Here is an 18,430-nt window from a genome sequence, read left to right on the forward strand (position 1 = left end):
TTTTTAAGGTTGTGGAATCTCAGAAGCAAATCGCCAGGTCTTATTTCAAGGCACCCTTAGTTGGATTTGACTGCCAGTCCTTGCACCATTCAAGGCCTCCCTGATATAATAGCCCCTCATAAACTGATGCCAGATGGTGAGGAAGGACAAGTCTTATCCTGAGTTGTCCATACCCACTGAGACTGGACATAGAACTGTTTTGGTCCCCATGGTCAATTGTCAGTTGTAGAAAATATGACATGTAAGGGACATTTCTCCCACCCTGGAATACAAACTCGTAAAGCATGAATGTAAAACCTACAGTTACCATATTGGGATCACCCATTTTGTGGTGTTTTTTTTTTTTTTTTCCACTCTTTATTAAGAACTCACAGTAATGCCTTTGGGTAGGTAGGAACTTTTCCATTATATACACATACTCTGGAGCTGTGGATTCAATTAATTTCCTTCAGGGCTGGTATGCAGTAAAACAGAAAAGTAGAATTTGAATTCAGGCTGGTCCCATTGAAACCTATTTTCACGGTCTATCATCTCATTTGGATACCAGATATCTGGTCATTAGAATGACTATCTACACATTGATCAGTTTCCTGACTCATCCACTATTATGGTATCTTGTGAATTAATATTAAACAGTTATCTGGGATTAAAAAGCAGGATATGCTTTTAAGTTTTGCTCTTTCTGTGTATATGTAACAACTAGGGCATTTGGGGGTGCTGCAGGATAAGTGATGGACTGTTAACCACAAAGTTGGCTGTTCAAATCCACCAGCTGTTCCTCTGGAGAAAGATGAGTATTTATTTTCTCTTAAAGATTTACAGCTTAGGGAACCCTACATAGAATCACCATGAATCAGTCTATTTGATGGCAAAGGGTTTGGTTTTGGATTTGAGCTCTGATGGCCAATATTGTTCACTAAAAAGATACAATAGAATAAGTATTGGAGAGAATTTCATCTGGCTATAATAAGACTCTGCAGGTTTGGGAAGACATCTGCTTCACTGTGTTTTTCCGAGTAAGCTGGACAATGTCGTTCTTCATGGCTGATCTTGACAGATGATATGTTTACTCCATGTTGATTTTGAAAAGGAAGTTTACACATTTTAGAAAAACAATTTTATCCCATAATGCTTTATAGATTATAAAAACATCTACCAAAGCTTGCCATTGGATCCGCACACACTGCAAGGAGCAAGGGAGGTGCTATAATACATGTTTTTACAGAGAAGAAACTCACTGCTATTGAGTCAATTCTGACTAATAGTGACCCTAGAAGACTAAGTAGAACTGTTCAATAGAGTTCTAAATACTTAGGGAAGCAGACTTCCTTTTATTTCCACTGCAAAATGATTGGTGGGTTTAAACTGCCAACCGTTCAGTTGACATCTCAAAGCTTAACAAAGAGGAAGGTATAAATAAGAATTGTTCAAAGAGCCAATCACTGTGCATAGGCATGCTTTGAAGGTTGGGAATATTATAGAAAACTGGCGATGAGCAAAACTATGATGACTGGATGATTACCATGTACATTAAGGAATCTTTTGACTAAGACATCATGGAAACTCACCTCTGTAAACACAAAATATAGGGGAGGTTGAGTTTATTATTCCAGCCTCTGAAGAATACAAGACAATTAAGAAGACACTGGCATCTTTAATCACACACAAGAAAGTAAAGAACCAGAGGTGATGTGCAAAAATAATGAGATATTATGGGGACCTTCCATCAGTCTCCTGTGTTTGTGATTTTTACTACCCTGTTTGATTTATCTGAATTGTATAATTCACTTAAAATCACTGATAGTGCAACTCAAACAAATTTACCAATTAATAATTAATTAGGATAATTCTGTATTAACAAAACATCCAAGAACTATGGGGTAGGATTGTTTATAAAATATGTCCAGGACTACTTTAAACAATGCAGCTTTTTATTTTGTTAGCTTATTCAACCCTTAAATGGGACCGATGGGAAATATTACTTATTTGAGTGGTCTTCAAAAAGTTCGTGGAAAAATGGAACTGAAGGATAATGGAATTCTTCCATAAAATGCTGAAGTGTCCTGGTAGAAGAAAGAAGAATTCGCTCATGTCCTATTTATTTTCTTCTTTAATTTATTTAATAACTATTTAATAGCTGGACCTGGGGTCCAAGCATGATGATAGATAGAAATGAGCAAAGAAAAGAGAGAATGGCTAAGACAATATGACATGGGAATAAATTTGTATCACTGAGGTTAGATAAATCTTTCACTCAATTTTCAGATCATACACATTTAGAATTGAGAAAAGCAAAAGACTTTATGTATTTAACCTCCTTCCAGAGTTGAAACCAGATGACACTTATTTTTATCTCTGAACTATAAACTGCCTAACAAAATAAAAGCTAATGTTTACATCACCTCCAAAACATGGATAATTTATTTGCAATTACTTTAATGAATGGAACAGGAAGTGAGAATCATATTTTGTAATTTACATTTTATTGTGAGATCAAGGTAAACCCTATCATGAAAAAAAAAGATATAAAACTTGAAGAAAAGTCACATGCCTAAGAGAAAAATACAGAATCAATTTAGTCACTTTTCAAGTAATGCCAAAGATCCCACTTCGTTTAATAAACACAGAGATTCAAGCTCATGGAGTCTGTTGAAACCACTGAAATATTTTTAATAGAAAAAAATAATGCAAAAGATAGAAGTCAGCATCTCCACAATTTGGATCATTTTCCTGTAAAAGTTGAAAGACTATGACCTTCAGTGATGCATAAAACTCATTATCTCATCAAATGGAAGTAACTTATGACAACTTGAATACTACATGTCTCTTTGGCAATGTGATGCATACATTGACATGGGCTTAAACTCAGGTGCAAAATCATCTAATTTTCAAATCAACACCAAGCCAGAATCAGGCAATTGGGATGTCTGCGGAGATAAATAAAAAGCTTAATTTAGGGCATAAAAAGTGCTGCACATTAATATGATATACCTTCAAGACTTTGGAGAGAGTGAATTTAAACAGGTAGCGACAACATGAAAATAGCGTGTATTGAATTAACATTGTGAGTTAACTTACTACAATATTTAAGAACACTTACTTGAATTAATAAAATACTTGATTAGAAATATTTGGATCCACTTTCTCAAGTCAATATAATTATTAAAATAACCTGAACTCATTCTTTACCTACATATGTCTTTCCACTTCAATGTGTGTCAAAGGTTGGTATTCAACTGAGATGGTGTCATGGAACCAAGGATTGTGACTTTTTAATATATTGGTAGATTTTAATAATGACTTCCAATTGACATTCTCAGGTTTCCTGAAGCACATACTCCCAAGATCCAGTATGTAGTGTTTTCAGTGAGGAGCCCTGTTCCAGCACTATCGGTGTCTTCCTTTCTGATTAGTCTATGTTTCATGCCATTCTTCAATTGATGGGCATATTGTTAAATACTCTTAATATTAGCACTTAGGGGACGTGTTATTTATTAGAAATATACTTTTTACACCTAGGGATGCTGTAGATGCTGTGTACCAAATCTATGCAAGATGTTGTTGCTGTTGTTTAATGTTGAAGAGTCAGTTCTGACTCATAGCATCCCTGTATAAGGTTTGAACCTTGCAGTTCAAACTGACTTTGCAGTCTAGCACATTATCCAGCAGTGCAACACCAGGACTCCATGCAAAATACTCCTCTTTATTATTATGCTTTGATTCGATGTGCAAATAAAAATCACCTGTACATCTGTGGTATAAATAACTTCTCTGTAGACAAGCAGCATATCAGAAGTATTCTGAATATTTGGGAAGAACAGTAGAGTCTTCACCTTCTATGTATGGCAAGAAGACAGTGAGCTGCTATTGGTTCACCTAATTTATTTCTCTTTTATTCCTATTATAATTTAAAATTTGAAATGACCTCATTTAACAAGTAAAACAGGGGTGCTGTTATTGTTAAATGTCTTTGACTCTGTTCTGACCTGTAGCGACCATTTATAGGGTTTCCAAGGAGCAGCTGGTGAGTTTGAACAGGCAACCTTGTGGTTCACACTGACTTTGCAGTCCAGCGCATTAGCCCACAGCACCATACCAGGACTCCAAAGCAGGGAGCTTTTTTTTCTGCCAAAATTGATAGTATCATTCAAAATTATCAACTTAAAAATTAGCCGGCTATATTTGGTCAAACAGCACTGTGGAATAAACCACTAGACCACAAGGTCGGTTTGAACCACAAAGTTGGTGGTTCAAATTCACCAGGTGCTTTTTGAAACCCTATAAGGGTCACCATAAGTTGGACTGACTGGCCAGCACTTAACAGAAACAATGTGATGGATCGAACTGTAGTTGCCTTGGCAGGGACAGACCAAATGATTTCACAGGTCTTCTATGACCCGCCACTGCAGGATAATATGCTGGGCCACAAGGTCAGTTTGAACCATCAGCGGCCCCTCAGAAACCCTATACAGGGTCGCTATGGGTCAGAACAGACTTGATGCCACATAAGTCTCTCAGGCCAGATGTACGCCCCAGCCCCCCTCCGTTGTAAAGTTTCTTCAGCAGATTTCTAAATAGAGAAGGTAGTGTAACAGGACTAATAAGATCCTAAATTTTTGCCTAACTACAACTTTCAATTAAAGGGTAAAAAAGCAGCAGCAAAGTAATAAAGAAACCATTCAGGTCCAAACAAACAAACAAAAAAGGTAATTTTTAACACAAGCAACATGTATAAAAATATGTAGCATAACACTGGAAAAACAACATTTATCATATTCAAGTTATATGTTCAAGGGAGGAAATAGATTTTTAAAAAGTTTCCAGTTTGTCAAATTCATGGGGTGATTATTTATGTAGATTGGCATATTCAATATGGAATATTCAGAATTGCTAAAACTATTTTTTCTATTATAAAATCTTAATTCACATTAACAATATTATTAACTTATGTGGAATTGAATTTCTAACTGGAGTGTATGGCAATAATTGATAAATTTGGCTGCAAGGTTTGAATTGTGGGAATCTAGACAACTTCATTATCTGAAGGACAAATTGTTTTAATCTTCAGAATTAAGCTGTTTTGAAAATGCTGGTAAGCACATAGATAGCATTTCTGCTTTCTGAAATTTCTGTTCTAAGAGTACATACACATTCAATACATTTCGCAAAGTACCCACTCACCATATCAAGCTTAATAGAGTATACATAGAATTCACCAGCGATGACATATATTATAGGATTTGCTTTATTTATATGAAACATAGTCATAATCAATAAACGTTCAGTGTCATATGTGTGCCTGAGTAGAAGATGAATTCAGAATAGTATAATTTGGGTCATAAAAGGGTCTGTGATTTTAAAGCATTTAAAAAAGACCTTCCTATTTCAAAATGAGAACAGATTTCATAAAACTTTAGAAATCAAATATTGGAGGAAGTAGGCCTCGGTACTATCAGGTGGAAAGAGTTTTATATAATGTGTGTAGTTCTGTACTTTTTTGTTGTTGTTGTTCTTACTCTATAGAAGAAAACATTTCTCTTAACTCAAGTTAGGAAATTATTACACATTTTTATATATCTTTATATAAAAAGTGACAAGTAGCAAGCATAGGACATAAAGAAATGGGAGAATAACAGCAGTATCAGAGAATGCATGCTTTTTACAATGTCTAATAAAAAGGATATTTTTCCAACTCAAATATCCAGTACTGACATGCAGGATACTTCTCAAACTGTCGATTCACTCATATTGCTAAGAGCTTAGTAAAAACAAAAAACAAAAACAACAAACATTTCCAGTGTAGGGTACCGATGGTAAAATACCTGATTTCAAAATCCATTTCTGAAACTCGGTATCTTCCTTTGATACGAACCAAAATAAAAGGAACTTGGGGCATACAAGAAAGACCAAAGACATGAGATTTTTCTTATTGCCATCTTGTCATTTTACTCATTACTTTTTGCTGCACTTAACTGGAATCTAACAACAGGTTCGCATAGTCCATTAAAAAAAAACCTCTAGGCTGGTGATACCACGGTCCATATTTCCAACTTTCGCAGTAGTGTGTTCAAAATCACTCAGGAGCGGACTATTCTCAAGCAGTCTATATAATAATGAAAACAATGGGCATATGATGCAAAGTTCATCCAAAACCGTGTTCTTTTTCCACATATCACACAATGTACAATTATATAACAAAGACACAAACCAACACAAAAACAAAAGTGGAACTGACAGTAAAAATAAAGTTGGGATAGTTTGAATCAGGAACTAATTTCCTCTTCAAGTTTCCAGTAAAATCTCAAAACGTACTTAGAAACTAAGGAGCACTTGGTGGCCAGCAACCAAATTACGAAATGAACATGTCACTGTGCAGCGGGGATGTCTTGCCGAAGGAATAACAAATGTCTGTAATTCATAAGTTTGGATAAAGGCAGTGGAATGAATTTAGAAATATGTCCACTTTTCACAATTCACTATAGAATTTTCTTGTCACAGTCCCCACGTTTGTACAAATAGTTCTTCTCTGAAAATAAAACACAGTTAAAACATTTTTTTCTCAATGAAAAATGCACAAAACCACATCAATTCATCAAGGTAAGATGGAGCCTGGGAATGCATTTCACCTAAGTCAAGAATAGCTGATATGCTTGAAAACATTAGCTGTCAAGCAAATTTATTTGGAGACAAATTATTCTGATTGAGAAGAGACTATAACTTCAAAAAGTAAAGCCATTGTGAGATCATTATTATTGTTGATAAGTGCTATCACATCGATTCCAACTCATAGCGACCCTGTATAGAGTTTCTGAGGCTTTTAAACAAAAATTGTTGCAGGAGCAGAAAGCTCTTCATCCCGTGGAGTGGCTGGCAGGCTAGCACCACAGACCTCGTGGTTCACAGTCCAGTGCTTATCATATGGAGACAACAGTTATTTATGAAACACTACACACTATTAAGCATTCATGTTTTATACCATAAAATATGACACAACATGCTACATATAATTTTGATGGGAGAAACTACACATTTCATGCAAAAATAATAGTGCACAGGCTGTATTGTTTCTACCAAATACCGAGAGCATGAGTTATGAGTCAAAACTATGGCCAAATTATGTCACTGAAGTAAAACCAGTTTTATATATTTATTTCAATTATACTAAAACTGAATATTCATATTTTGTATTCCTAAAAATCTTGGGTTTCTTCTGGTAATTTATGGAAGAGTTCAATTTAGTCTAGTTACTTTTCAATTATAATATTCAAATATCCTTTTAAAATAGTATTTTCTTCTGATACTTGATGATAAAATATTAAAATTCATTTCAGAAACACATATGCTAAGAAGCATAACTCTATTAGCACTAAATTCATTATATTTCTAATTGTGAAATGTCATGAAACATATAATTTAGAAAGTAATGGATAAATAGCACATTCCCTACAAACTACTAGACAACTGCAACAAAACAAAACAGAATACAACAAGGTGGGGAGATAAACCAAGGACATTTGCTTACCTTGAATTTTCTTTTTAGACCCTAGTTGTGTTGTATTCAGATTCATGTTTGCTTAGAGACCCAATGAGGCAGAACCTGGAATGTTACGGCTATTTCATTCAACAAAGTAATATTTGCACAAAAAATACATATATGCACCCAATATTTACTTAAAAGCATTCCCAAACTTTGAAAAAAAAAAAAATTTCCTGTTAGCATGCAAAACGTGTTAAGTCAACTAACACTATCTTAGGGTTTGAAAAAGGCATGCTGCATTGAAAAGTATGGGGAATTATAAAGCCAACTACATGCTATTAAACATGCAAAACAAAACATACTTAGACATGATATTTAAATTTATAAAAAAGATTACTTTTAAAAAAATGAAATGTTCTATCCTTAAAACTTTTATCATTTTAGTGCTCATAATACCACGCAGACAATATTATCTTGATTCTAAGAAAAAATAAATCAACTTTTTCTTTTAATTCTAGCTGTATTCAAATCTAAATGATTAGTAGTTTAGCATACTATGGCATCATGAGCAATTTTTAATGTACCTATTCTTTCATACATGGGGGAAAAAGTATTTTCATTTTAATACCAAAAATATAATATGTTATATTGTAAAATATATTAATTTTACATTAAAGTGATTCAAGATGGGCTAACCATCTTGATAAGGCAAGTGTTTCCATATATCATTTCCTATCTTTGAATATATGAAGAATTCATGGCCTCCTTTGAAATATACAAGTCATGTACCAATGGAAATTTGCAATATAAATCAAAATCAGTAATTTCTGTAGAAATAAATGTTGTATATGCACAAAAATATAAATATCTTTGGTCTGTGTGTGTGTTTGCTTATACACATTTTCATGCCATGTACACTTATGGGCTATAGGAAGAGTAAGAATAGCACTCAGAAGAAAAAGAAGAGGAAAAAGTGGAGAAACTAAAATATGAAGACAAAGAACACGATACTCTTGAAGTACTTCTGTCCTCAGGTAATAGTGGTCATCAAACAATCTAGGGATACTGACCGCTGAACAGCTTTCTCGTGTCTGGACAGTCTGTGACTCGTGGTGGGCACCTCCTCGATCTCATCGATGTCACAGGCATCCGCAGCATCTTGCGAGTAGTTGTGTTTCATGACAAGGATATTCCTTCTGTTCATGGGTGGGATGAGGGGTTTGACAGGCTGAGGCGGCATGTCTGCCAACACAGAAGCATCTCTTGTGCTGAGGTTACTGCGGCTGCCTTTAGTGCTGGACAGTTGTGATCCACAGTGATGGTCGTGAACGCATTTGGAAGATGACCTCCGCAGTTTATGGTAATTTTCAAAGTCATCTGCCACATCTGCAAAGTCTGCTGTCGCCCCCGTCCCTCTGAGAGTGCATAACTCATAATGCGGAGGTTCAAACACCTCCTGGAACACTGTCTGGTCAAAGTCTAATTTCCTCTGGACGTATTTCTTCCTTGGCTGTTTGATCTGCACGATGACAGAGACGATAATGAGGATGATGACGATGCAGGAAGTCACGCCGATGACGGTCCCGCTGGTGTTGGTCAGCTGGTCCAGAAGGTTTGTTTTTCTTTTTTCTAGAGGTTGGGGAGAGTGGAAAATACAAAGAGAATAGAACAAAAAACAGACCACCACACATTAAACAATGATAGCCAAAGTGGATATTCAGAACTTTAAAATGAAACCAGCCAAGCATAGCGTTTACAGACTTAAAATAGTATGATTTAAAAAAAAGAGAAGTTTCAATGTTCATGAGTGCTCCATCAGCTAGTCTTCTAACTACCCCTTCCAACATTCCAGAATTCCTGTTACGAAACACACTAGCACAGAGACAGATACACATTTGGGGAACGTGTTATAGGATTTTTAGCATGACAATTGGGAATGAATTGGTGATTTTTAAAGCAATCAGTTAGTTTTTTTCCATAGGTATACAGAAACCTCTCAACTCCATCAATTGTTTGAAACAGGAATTATCTCCAAACTGTTGTTAACTGAATTGGTTCTGATTCAGGAATTCTATAGAGGGTTTCCAAAGAGTGGCTACCATATATCAACCGAATAAAGGTAAAAAACACATGATCATTTGAAAAACAATCAAATACTCTTTCATTCTACAAACATTAAAAAAATTAGGAATATGAAGGGGAATTCTCAATGTGACAAAGGGCGTCTAAATATCAAAATTAATGGTGAAAGAGCAAATGTTTTCTTCCTAAAGGCAAAAACAAGGAAGGTTATCTGCTCATACCATTTCCTTCCAACACTGGACTGAAGGTTCTCCTAGGGCAACATGATGAAGTTAAAGACATCCAGATTGGAAAATAAATAAAGCTATATTATTCTTTTAGATGACAGGGTATTTTATATATAGAAAACTCCAGGAGATCCATTGAAATATAACTAGAACTAATAAACTAGTTGACCATGGTTGTAGGATATATGGTAAACACATAAAAATAAATTGTACTTCTCTACACTAGCAACAAGGAGCTCTGGTAGCATTGACAATGCTTTCTGCTTGTAGTCACAGAAAGTGTTTTAATAGATGATCTTGGACTTTACACATGAAAGAGTGCTCTGCCTTTGTACATTGATGAATACTGGTTCTTAATAAATGAATACATCTGGTTCTTCCACTTTAACTAAATCATACTACATTCATGACCCAACCAAGGATCCCTGTCTACATAAACAAACCTTTGTCTTTAGCTGAGTAAGGGTGATGGGAGATTGGAATTTATTTTCAGAGAAAAAGAAGAGAGGATGTGGGTTGCAAAATTGAACTTAAATGGTAGAAAGTACTAAAAAGTATACATGTTCCTCCAATATGCTGTTTCTTTAGAGTATATATACAATGTACAATAAATATAAACACTGTCCAATGAGTATATACAATGCCCAGTGAGTATATGCAATGCCCAGTGAGTATATGCAATGCCCATTGAGTATATGCAATGTCCAGTGAGTATATACAATGTCCAGTGAGTACATACAATGTCCAGTGAGTATATACAATGTCCAGTAAGTATAAACAATGCCCAGTGAGTATATACAATGCTCGGTAAACATATACAATGCCAGCTGAGTTTATACAATGTCCAATGGGTATATACACATAAAATGTGCAGTGAGTATATATAATATCCATTGAGTATATACAATGTCTGGTGAGTACATACAACATCCGGGGAGTATATACAATGTCTGGTGAGTGTATAAAAAGTATATACAGTTTCCGATGAGCGTATACAATGTCCGACGGTGAGTATATACAATGTCCAATGAGTATATACAATGTCCAGTGAGTGTATACAATGGCCAGTGAGGACAAATAAGAATAGATGGGGGCACCTAGATGAAAGGGAAGTGACACCTTCCACTAGCATCCCCATCTCCCTCTTCCTGCCTTGACAGGTTCAAAGAGAGAGAAACGTTTTAATAAAAATGTTCAGGATAGCTTCCTGTGCTGCAGTCAATGAAGAAACCACTGGATACCACATGAATGACTATAAAACATGTGCCCAAACCCAGAAGTATTTCACATTATACCATGAAAACACATATTCTAACTTTAAAAAAGAAAATGAAATTCAAATGCAATTATGCAAAACCTCACTGCCATTGAGTGAATCCCTAATCTTAGTGACCTTTAGGGCTCAACAGAATTTCCCTATAAGGGACTGCCACATCTTTCTTCCACAAAACAGCCGGTGAGGTCAAGTCACTGAAATTTCAGCTCACAATGGAAAACTTAACTGTTGCACCCCCAGAGCTTATAAAACTCAATTACTATGGTTGCTGTGCACCTTTAAGTTAATTCTGATTCCTAGAGTGCAGCTGTGTGTGACAGGTAGAACTGTCCAGAGAGCCATATGGAAGCAGATTGCCACTGTGGAGTGGTGCATGGGCTCCAACTACCAACCTTTCAGAAAGCTAAAACATTGCTCCACCAGAGCTCATTTAAAAGTCACTCTAAACCCGGTTTCTAAAGAATAGTGGATTGGACATATTGTTAGGAAGAACCAGTCGCTGGAGAAGGATATCATGTTTGGTAGAGTGGAGGATCAGAGAAAAAGTGGAAGACCTCCAGCGAGATGGATTGACAAAGTGGCAGCATCAATGGACTCAAGCATGGCAACAATAGTGAGGTTGGCCCAGGATCGGGCAGTGTTTCGTTCTGCTGTGTATAAGGTTGCGATGAGTTGGTACCGACTAGATGGCACCTAACAATAACAACAACACAGTCCTGGTGTGGTGCTGTGGGTTAATGCACCAGACTGCAAAGCCATTTGAACTGCAAGATCAGTGGTTCAAGCTCACCAGCTCCTCCACGGAAACCCTATACAGGGTCGCTGTCGGTTGGAACCGACTTGTTGGCACTTCACAACAACAACAATCAACATTGAAGTAAACTTCCCTCCTACCCCACAAGAAGAAACCTTTTTGAGTCTCAAGAACTAATCATTACCTTTGCAGTGATTTTCATCCCACGGATACACGCAATTCTGATGTCCATTGCAGACCAACGTATTGTTGATGCACATGTTACTATGACAGAAGAAGGTATTACCTTCACAGGGGGCTAAAGACCACAAACAGAAGAAGGGAAAGCAGGGGAGACAAAACATATCATTGATGCTCAGAAGTAAATCACTCACAGTTCAAATCTAAAAACAAGAGTAGAGTGACAGTTTGCCTTTAAATTGAGATAAACAATATGGCATGAGAGTCTCCAAAGTATTCAGCCATGGTGATCTTGTGCTATGTTAGCCTCGAGAGTTGCTCAGTGTATAAAAGATGCTACATGGCGCTTCCCCATCATAAAAACGAAGTACATTATCCATATAGCTTCTTGGTTGTTGTTAATATTTTGGTTTGATACATTCATTCAGCAAATACTGCTAAATGCTTTCCATTTGCATAACACTAAGGTGAGTGCTGAAATTTTGCACTCAGGATTGCATTATCAATATGCATAAAGATTTAATTGAAATACTACAATCCTTTGGAAAAATAACTACAAATGAAAAAAAGTTTGGATGAAACCAAATTCTACATCAGCTATGGATCGGAAAACAAAACAAAACAACAAAAGCTATCAGGGGAATTCAGAACCAGGACAAAGTTAATACTCACCAATAGCGTAGTGGTTATGAATCGGACTGTGAACCGCAAGGTCATCAGTTTGAAACTACCAGCTATTCCGCGGGAGAAAGATGAGGCTTTCTGCTCCCGCAAAGATTTATAGCCTCGGAAACCCTGTACAGGGTCGCTATGAATCATAACCGACTTCATGGCACATAACCACCACCAGTGTTGAATATATATACAGATACACACACTATGCTGAATATATATATACACAAGGTAACAAAATTAGCCGACTTTACATATACCCCACATGTTCCATATTACAATGACATTTAGGGAACTGCGGTAAGTCGTTTGGTTAGCTAACTAGGAAAAAGAGTGAAGCTAATATAGGAAGGTGAAAGTTTACATATGATTTCAATATTATGAAAATTACATTTCTTTACAGGATATTTAAAATAGTCTCTAGAGAAATAGAAAATTATGACTTACAATTCACAGTCAGTGCCGTAAAATTAACTTTTGTCTTACCTTTTTAATCACCCTATAAATTTCATAAAATGTAATTTTAGTGTTCTTTGTTTTTTTCCCTGCTACAATATTTGGACTACCTTAGTAAGCACAGCCATTCTAGAAAGACTTGCATACAAAATACAGATTACAGTGATTAACCAATAACTCCTGGTGTGGATCAGCACTGGACTTTGAGCCACAAGGTTGGCAGTTCAAACCCACTAGCTGTTCTTTGGAAACCCTATACAGGGTCGCTATGAGTCAGAACTGACTCCAAGGCACTAACAGCAATAATAATCAATCAAAAATCAGTAAAGATGTATTGCTACTGCTGTGTGTACTAACAAGTTGGTTCTGACTCACGCCAACTCTCCACATGACAAACAAGAAATTCCTCATCTCTAAGGAGCTCTGGTAGCGTAGTGGTTACGAATCGGGCTGCGAACCTTAAGGTCAGCGGTTCAAAACTACCAGCTGCTCCGCGGGAGAAAGATGAGGCTTTCTACTCCCGTAAAGATTTACACCCTCGGAAACCCTAAACAGGGTCGCTATGGGTTGGAACCGACTCGATGGCACTTAACAACAACAAGGAGCTCTGGTAGCGTAGTGATTACGAATCGGGCTGTGAACCACAAGGTCAGCAGTTCGAAACTACTAGCTGCTCCACGGGAGTAAGATGAAGCTTTCTGCTCCCATAAAGATTTACAGCCTCAGAAACCCTGTATAGGGTTGCTATGAGTTGGAACCGACTCCATGGCACATAACAACAATGGTGTCTTAACAGGTTTCTTTGGCAGAGTGGCTGATGGCGTTGAGCCACTCACATTTAGGTTGGGAATCCAGCACTTAATCACTGTGCCATCTAAAAGATACACTAATAATGGATATGATTTAAACACTAAAATCATAGTATAACGAGCCCTGGTGTCACAGTGATTAAAGTGATCGTTGAGAAGTTGTCTGTTCAAACCCACCAGCTGCTCAATGGGAGAGAAAGATGTGTCAGCCTGGTTTCATAAATATTGTTGTTGTTGTTGTTAAGTGCCATCGAGTCTGTTCCCACCCATAGAGACCCTGTATAGGGTTTCCAAGGAGCTGCTGGTGAGCTTGAACCACCGACCTTGCAGTTCAAATGACTTTGCAGTCTGGCGCATTAACCCACAGCGCCACACCAGGACTCTTTCATAAATATTAGTGCCATAGACACCCTGTGGGGCATTTCTAGTCTGTCCTATTGTCTTGCTATGAGTGGGCATTGACTTGAAGCCAATGGGTTTTATTTATTTATTTTTTTCATCTTTGTAACCACCCTGTTCCATAGTATGGTTCAAAATTTGGTACTAAAGACGAGCCAGAAAGTTCTTTAATATACTTGTTACATTAGCCAAAACTTTCAGGAATATACTTAGTATATTTTTAAAAGACCTAAAAGAATCTTTTCAAAAGTCACATCTGCAAATCTTGAAAATGAAAACAAAGACACATACATAACGTCACTAAGTGAAATAAAAGTGATTCTTCCTGGGTAAGCGTATCCTCTCCCCATCCGAGGCCCTGTCTGCTAAAATCACACAATTTCTTCTGCTTCAGGTTGGGTTCATGTTCCTGGTTAAAGAGAAAAGTCCAAATCAGGCCAGGCCCCCACCCCCTTCATGAAGAAAACAAAACAAACATGTAGTAATTGGCACACTTGGTAATGTAGAGGGTCAGAGGAAAAGAAGAAGCGCCTGAACAAGACGGACTGACACAGGGTCAGCAGCAATAGGCTCAAACATAACAATAGTGAGAGGAGTGCAGGAAACAAATGCAGTGCTTCGTTCTGATGGGCACAGGGTCCCTATGAGTGAGAAACAACTCAGCAGCACCTAACAAAAGGGGCCACTGTTACCTTCATTTAAAAAAGACACACACACATATATATAGCTATAGGTACATACACACACACGTGTATATATAGATATATCTATACTATACACACACAATGGAGTCCTGGTGTGGTGCTGTGGATTAAAGCGCCAGACTGCAAAGCCCTTTGAACTGCAAGATCGGTGGTTCTAGCTCACCAGCTTCTCCTTGGACACTTTAAAGGGTTGCTATGGGTTGGAATTGACTTGATGGCACTTAACAACACTCAACCTCAAGGTCAGTTTTAAACACAAGGTAGGCAGTTCAAATTCATTAGCTGCTCCTCAGAAACCCTATACAGTGTTGCTATGAGTTGGAAGCAACTTGATGGCACGAAACAACATGGTGGTGTTAGTGATTATGTGCCGTGGAGTCGGTTCTGACACACAGTGACCCTGCACAGGGTTTCCGAGGCTGTAAATCTTTATGGGAGTAGAAAACCTCATCTTTCTCCCACAGAACAGCTGGTAGTTTCAAACTGCTGACCTTGAAGTTCGCAACCCAATTCTTAACTACTACTCTACCAGAGCTCCTTAACAACAACATATGTATGTATATTTACATATTAAAGAGTACACAATATGAGTTAACACTTTGCTGGGCTAGTGCTTTGTTAAGCACCATATAAAACGTGGAGTCCTGGTGTGGCACTGTGGGTTAATGAGCTGGACTGCAAAGTCAGTTTGATCCGTGAGGTCAGTGGTTTAAGCTCCTTGGAAACCCTATACAGGGTTGCTATGGGTTGAAACTGATTCGACAGCACTAAACAACCACACCAACACCATATAAAACGTACACAATGTAAAGTTTAGCAAACTGATAAATTATTGCTTGAACTGGCTTTTTAGGAAAGGTACTAAATTTGCATTTGTGTAGTCTACTCTAATGGCTTTTGCAGAACTGATTTGATGTGTTGAGTATATGATGAATGCTGCCAAAAGCATACACAGAATAATAGCATGTTCTCTGCAAATAGATGTGAAAGACTGCTAAGTGTTTTAGTCAAGAGGCAAAAACCACTAAATTACCTAATGAACTGCAGTGGTTTGAAAAGGACAGTTATCCATTAAGTCAAGAATACCTTAAAAACAATATAAGTATTAATTGCCCTTCTATACTGAGCTAGAAACCTTACCATTAAAAAAGATGGGATCATGAAAAAGTTTAAATACATAAACACAAAAGTAAATGGAACAGTGCTGTAGGATAAGGTCTGGACCATAATGTTGATTTGAACTGCAAGATGGGCAGTTCAAACCCACCACATGCACCTCGAAACCCCTAAACATGATCTCTCTGAATTGAACTAACTCGACAACACTTAACAGCAACAGCAACAAAAGTCAAAACAGGCATTGGACATGGTAAGAGGTGAAGTAGCAGAGCGGGCTGGAAAGAGAAGGAACAGAGCAATTCCGAACTCCAACCGTGACAGGCATTGGACATGGTAAGAGGTGAAGTAGCAGAGCGGGCTGGAAAGAGAAGGAACAGAGCAATTCCAAACTCCAACCGTGACTGGAGTTCTTGCTGCTCAGTGGCTGTGCAAGTGTCATAAACTATAAATCCACAACCTTCCATTTTTACCATGAGTGGTTTGGGAATGAAACAGTAGTGCAAGGATACCAACAAACCACATTCCTGACACACTTCTTTATATTAAGCAGTTATGCAAATGTGCAAACTTGAATCATGCCCCCTCTATGTCTTTAAATCATTCTAGATCCTGTTCTGCATCTTTTATGCCTTAACTTTGTTAATAGCTATAGATTTTATGTACGCTGAGCAAATGATACAAGAAGCTGGATTATATAAGGAATGAGGCATCAGGAAAGGAAGATTAATTAACAACCTGTAACATGCAGATATTACAATCTTGCTTACTGAAAACAAAGAGGATTTAAAATACTTACTGATGAAGATCAAAGACAAAAGCCTTTGGTATGGGTGGGTTGCACCTCAATGAAAAGAAAACAAAAGTACTCACAACTGGACCAATAAATAATGTTATGATAAACAGAAAAAAAATTAAACCTATCAATGACTTCCTTTTGCTTGGATCCACTATCAACACTCATGGACGCAGCAGTCAAGAAATTAAACAATGTATTGTGTTAAGCAAATCTTTGGCACAAGATTTCTTTACAGTAGTCAAGAGCAAATATATTAGTTTAAGGACTAAGCTGTGCCTGACCCAAGCCATGGTATTTTCAATAATGTCATATGCATGTGAAAGTTGGACTACGAATAATGAAGAAAGTAGAAAGATTGATATATTTGAGTTAAGGTGTTGGAGAAGAATATGAAAAGTACCATGGACAGTTAAAAGAACAAACAGTGCTGTGTTGGAAGTACATTCAGAAAGCTCCTTAGCAGCCAGATGGCAAGCCTTTGTCTCTCATACGTCAGACATATTGTCAAAAGGAACCAGTCTCTAGAGAAAGTCATCATGCTTGGTAAAGTGGAAGGTCAGCGAAAATAACAAGATGTCCAATGAGAAGGACTGGCACAGTGGCAGGAACAATGGGCCTAAGTGTAACAGTCGTGAAACTGGTACAGTAGTAGGCAGTGTTTAGTTCTATTGTGCATAGGGTCCCTATGAATCTAGACCAACTCAATGGATCCTAACAACAACAACAACAACAACAACAACATAGAGTTTCTAGGGAGGCTGGTGACTCTGTAGGACAGTGAACCATAGGTCAGTGATTCAAACCCAAGAGCTGCTGTTACACAGGAGGAAGAGGAGACCTTCTGCTCCTACAAAGATTACAGCCTTGGGAACCCCATTCAGGGTTGCTATGAGTCTGAATCAACTCAATGGCACTTAATAACAACAACAGAGTTTCTATAGAAATGATAAGCTCAAACCAATATGAAGAAATAAATCAGTGTGTAATGAAATGTTTTTCTCACAAAAGTCTTTTGGTGAATATTTATAACAAAAACAATATTTATTTCATAATTTTATGAACACATCTTCCTCTGAATCCTTCACCTACAATGGCAGTCTTTCACTGGTGACATGAAAAATCAATCACAGGTGCTAAATGACAGCTCCCTGCTTCTATGGTTCAACAAGCGGCTTTTGATCAGTTCACTAGAAATGCACAGACTAAAATTAACAACGGTTATTTCTAATATTTCTTCAAATTATATTTAAACTTTTATTAAGAACGTTTCTATACATGATTACACGTATACAGACAAGAAAAATGTTAATGAAAGCAACAAAACTTATTGTTATTCAAGCAATTCTGACTCACTGAGGCCCTACAGGACAGAATACACCTATTCTGTATGGTTTCTGAGACTGTAAATCTTTAAGAGGCTGACAGCCTCTTATTTCAGGGCTGATGGGTGAATAGAAACCTTGCAGTTCGCAGCCCAAT

General features: G+C 37.2%; 1 protein-coding gene across 1 annotated transcript in view; it reads right to left on the reverse strand.

The window, feature by feature from the left end:
• Positions 1-5,897: 5,897 nt before the first annotated feature.
• Positions 5,898-18,430, reverse strand: part of NETO1 (neuropilin (NRP) and tolloid (TLL)-like 1) — a 163,021-nt gene continuing 150,488 nt past the window's right edge. The window contains exons 8-11 of the mRNA XM_006837553.1: positions 12,001-12,114; positions 8,548-9,106; positions 7,523-7,597; positions 5,898-6,526 (exon numbers count right to left, since the gene is read on the reverse strand). Of these exons, the coding sequence (XP_006837616.1) occupies positions 7,537-7,597; positions 8,548-9,106; positions 12,001-12,114 (734 nt within the window). The 3' untranslated portion in view covers positions 5,898-6,526; positions 7,523-7,536. The remainder of the gene's footprint in view (positions 6,527-7,522; positions 7,598-8,547; positions 9,107-12,000; positions 12,115-18,430) is intronic.

The sequence above is a fragment of the Chrysochloris asiatica genome, unplaced genomic scaffold, assembly GCF_000296735.1.
Source record: "Chrysochloris asiatica unplaced genomic scaffold, ChrAsi1.0 scaffold00021, whole genome shotgun sequence".
Lineage (NCBI taxonomy): Eukaryota > Metazoa > Chordata > Mammalia > Afrosoricida > Chrysochloridae > Chrysochloris > Chrysochloris asiatica.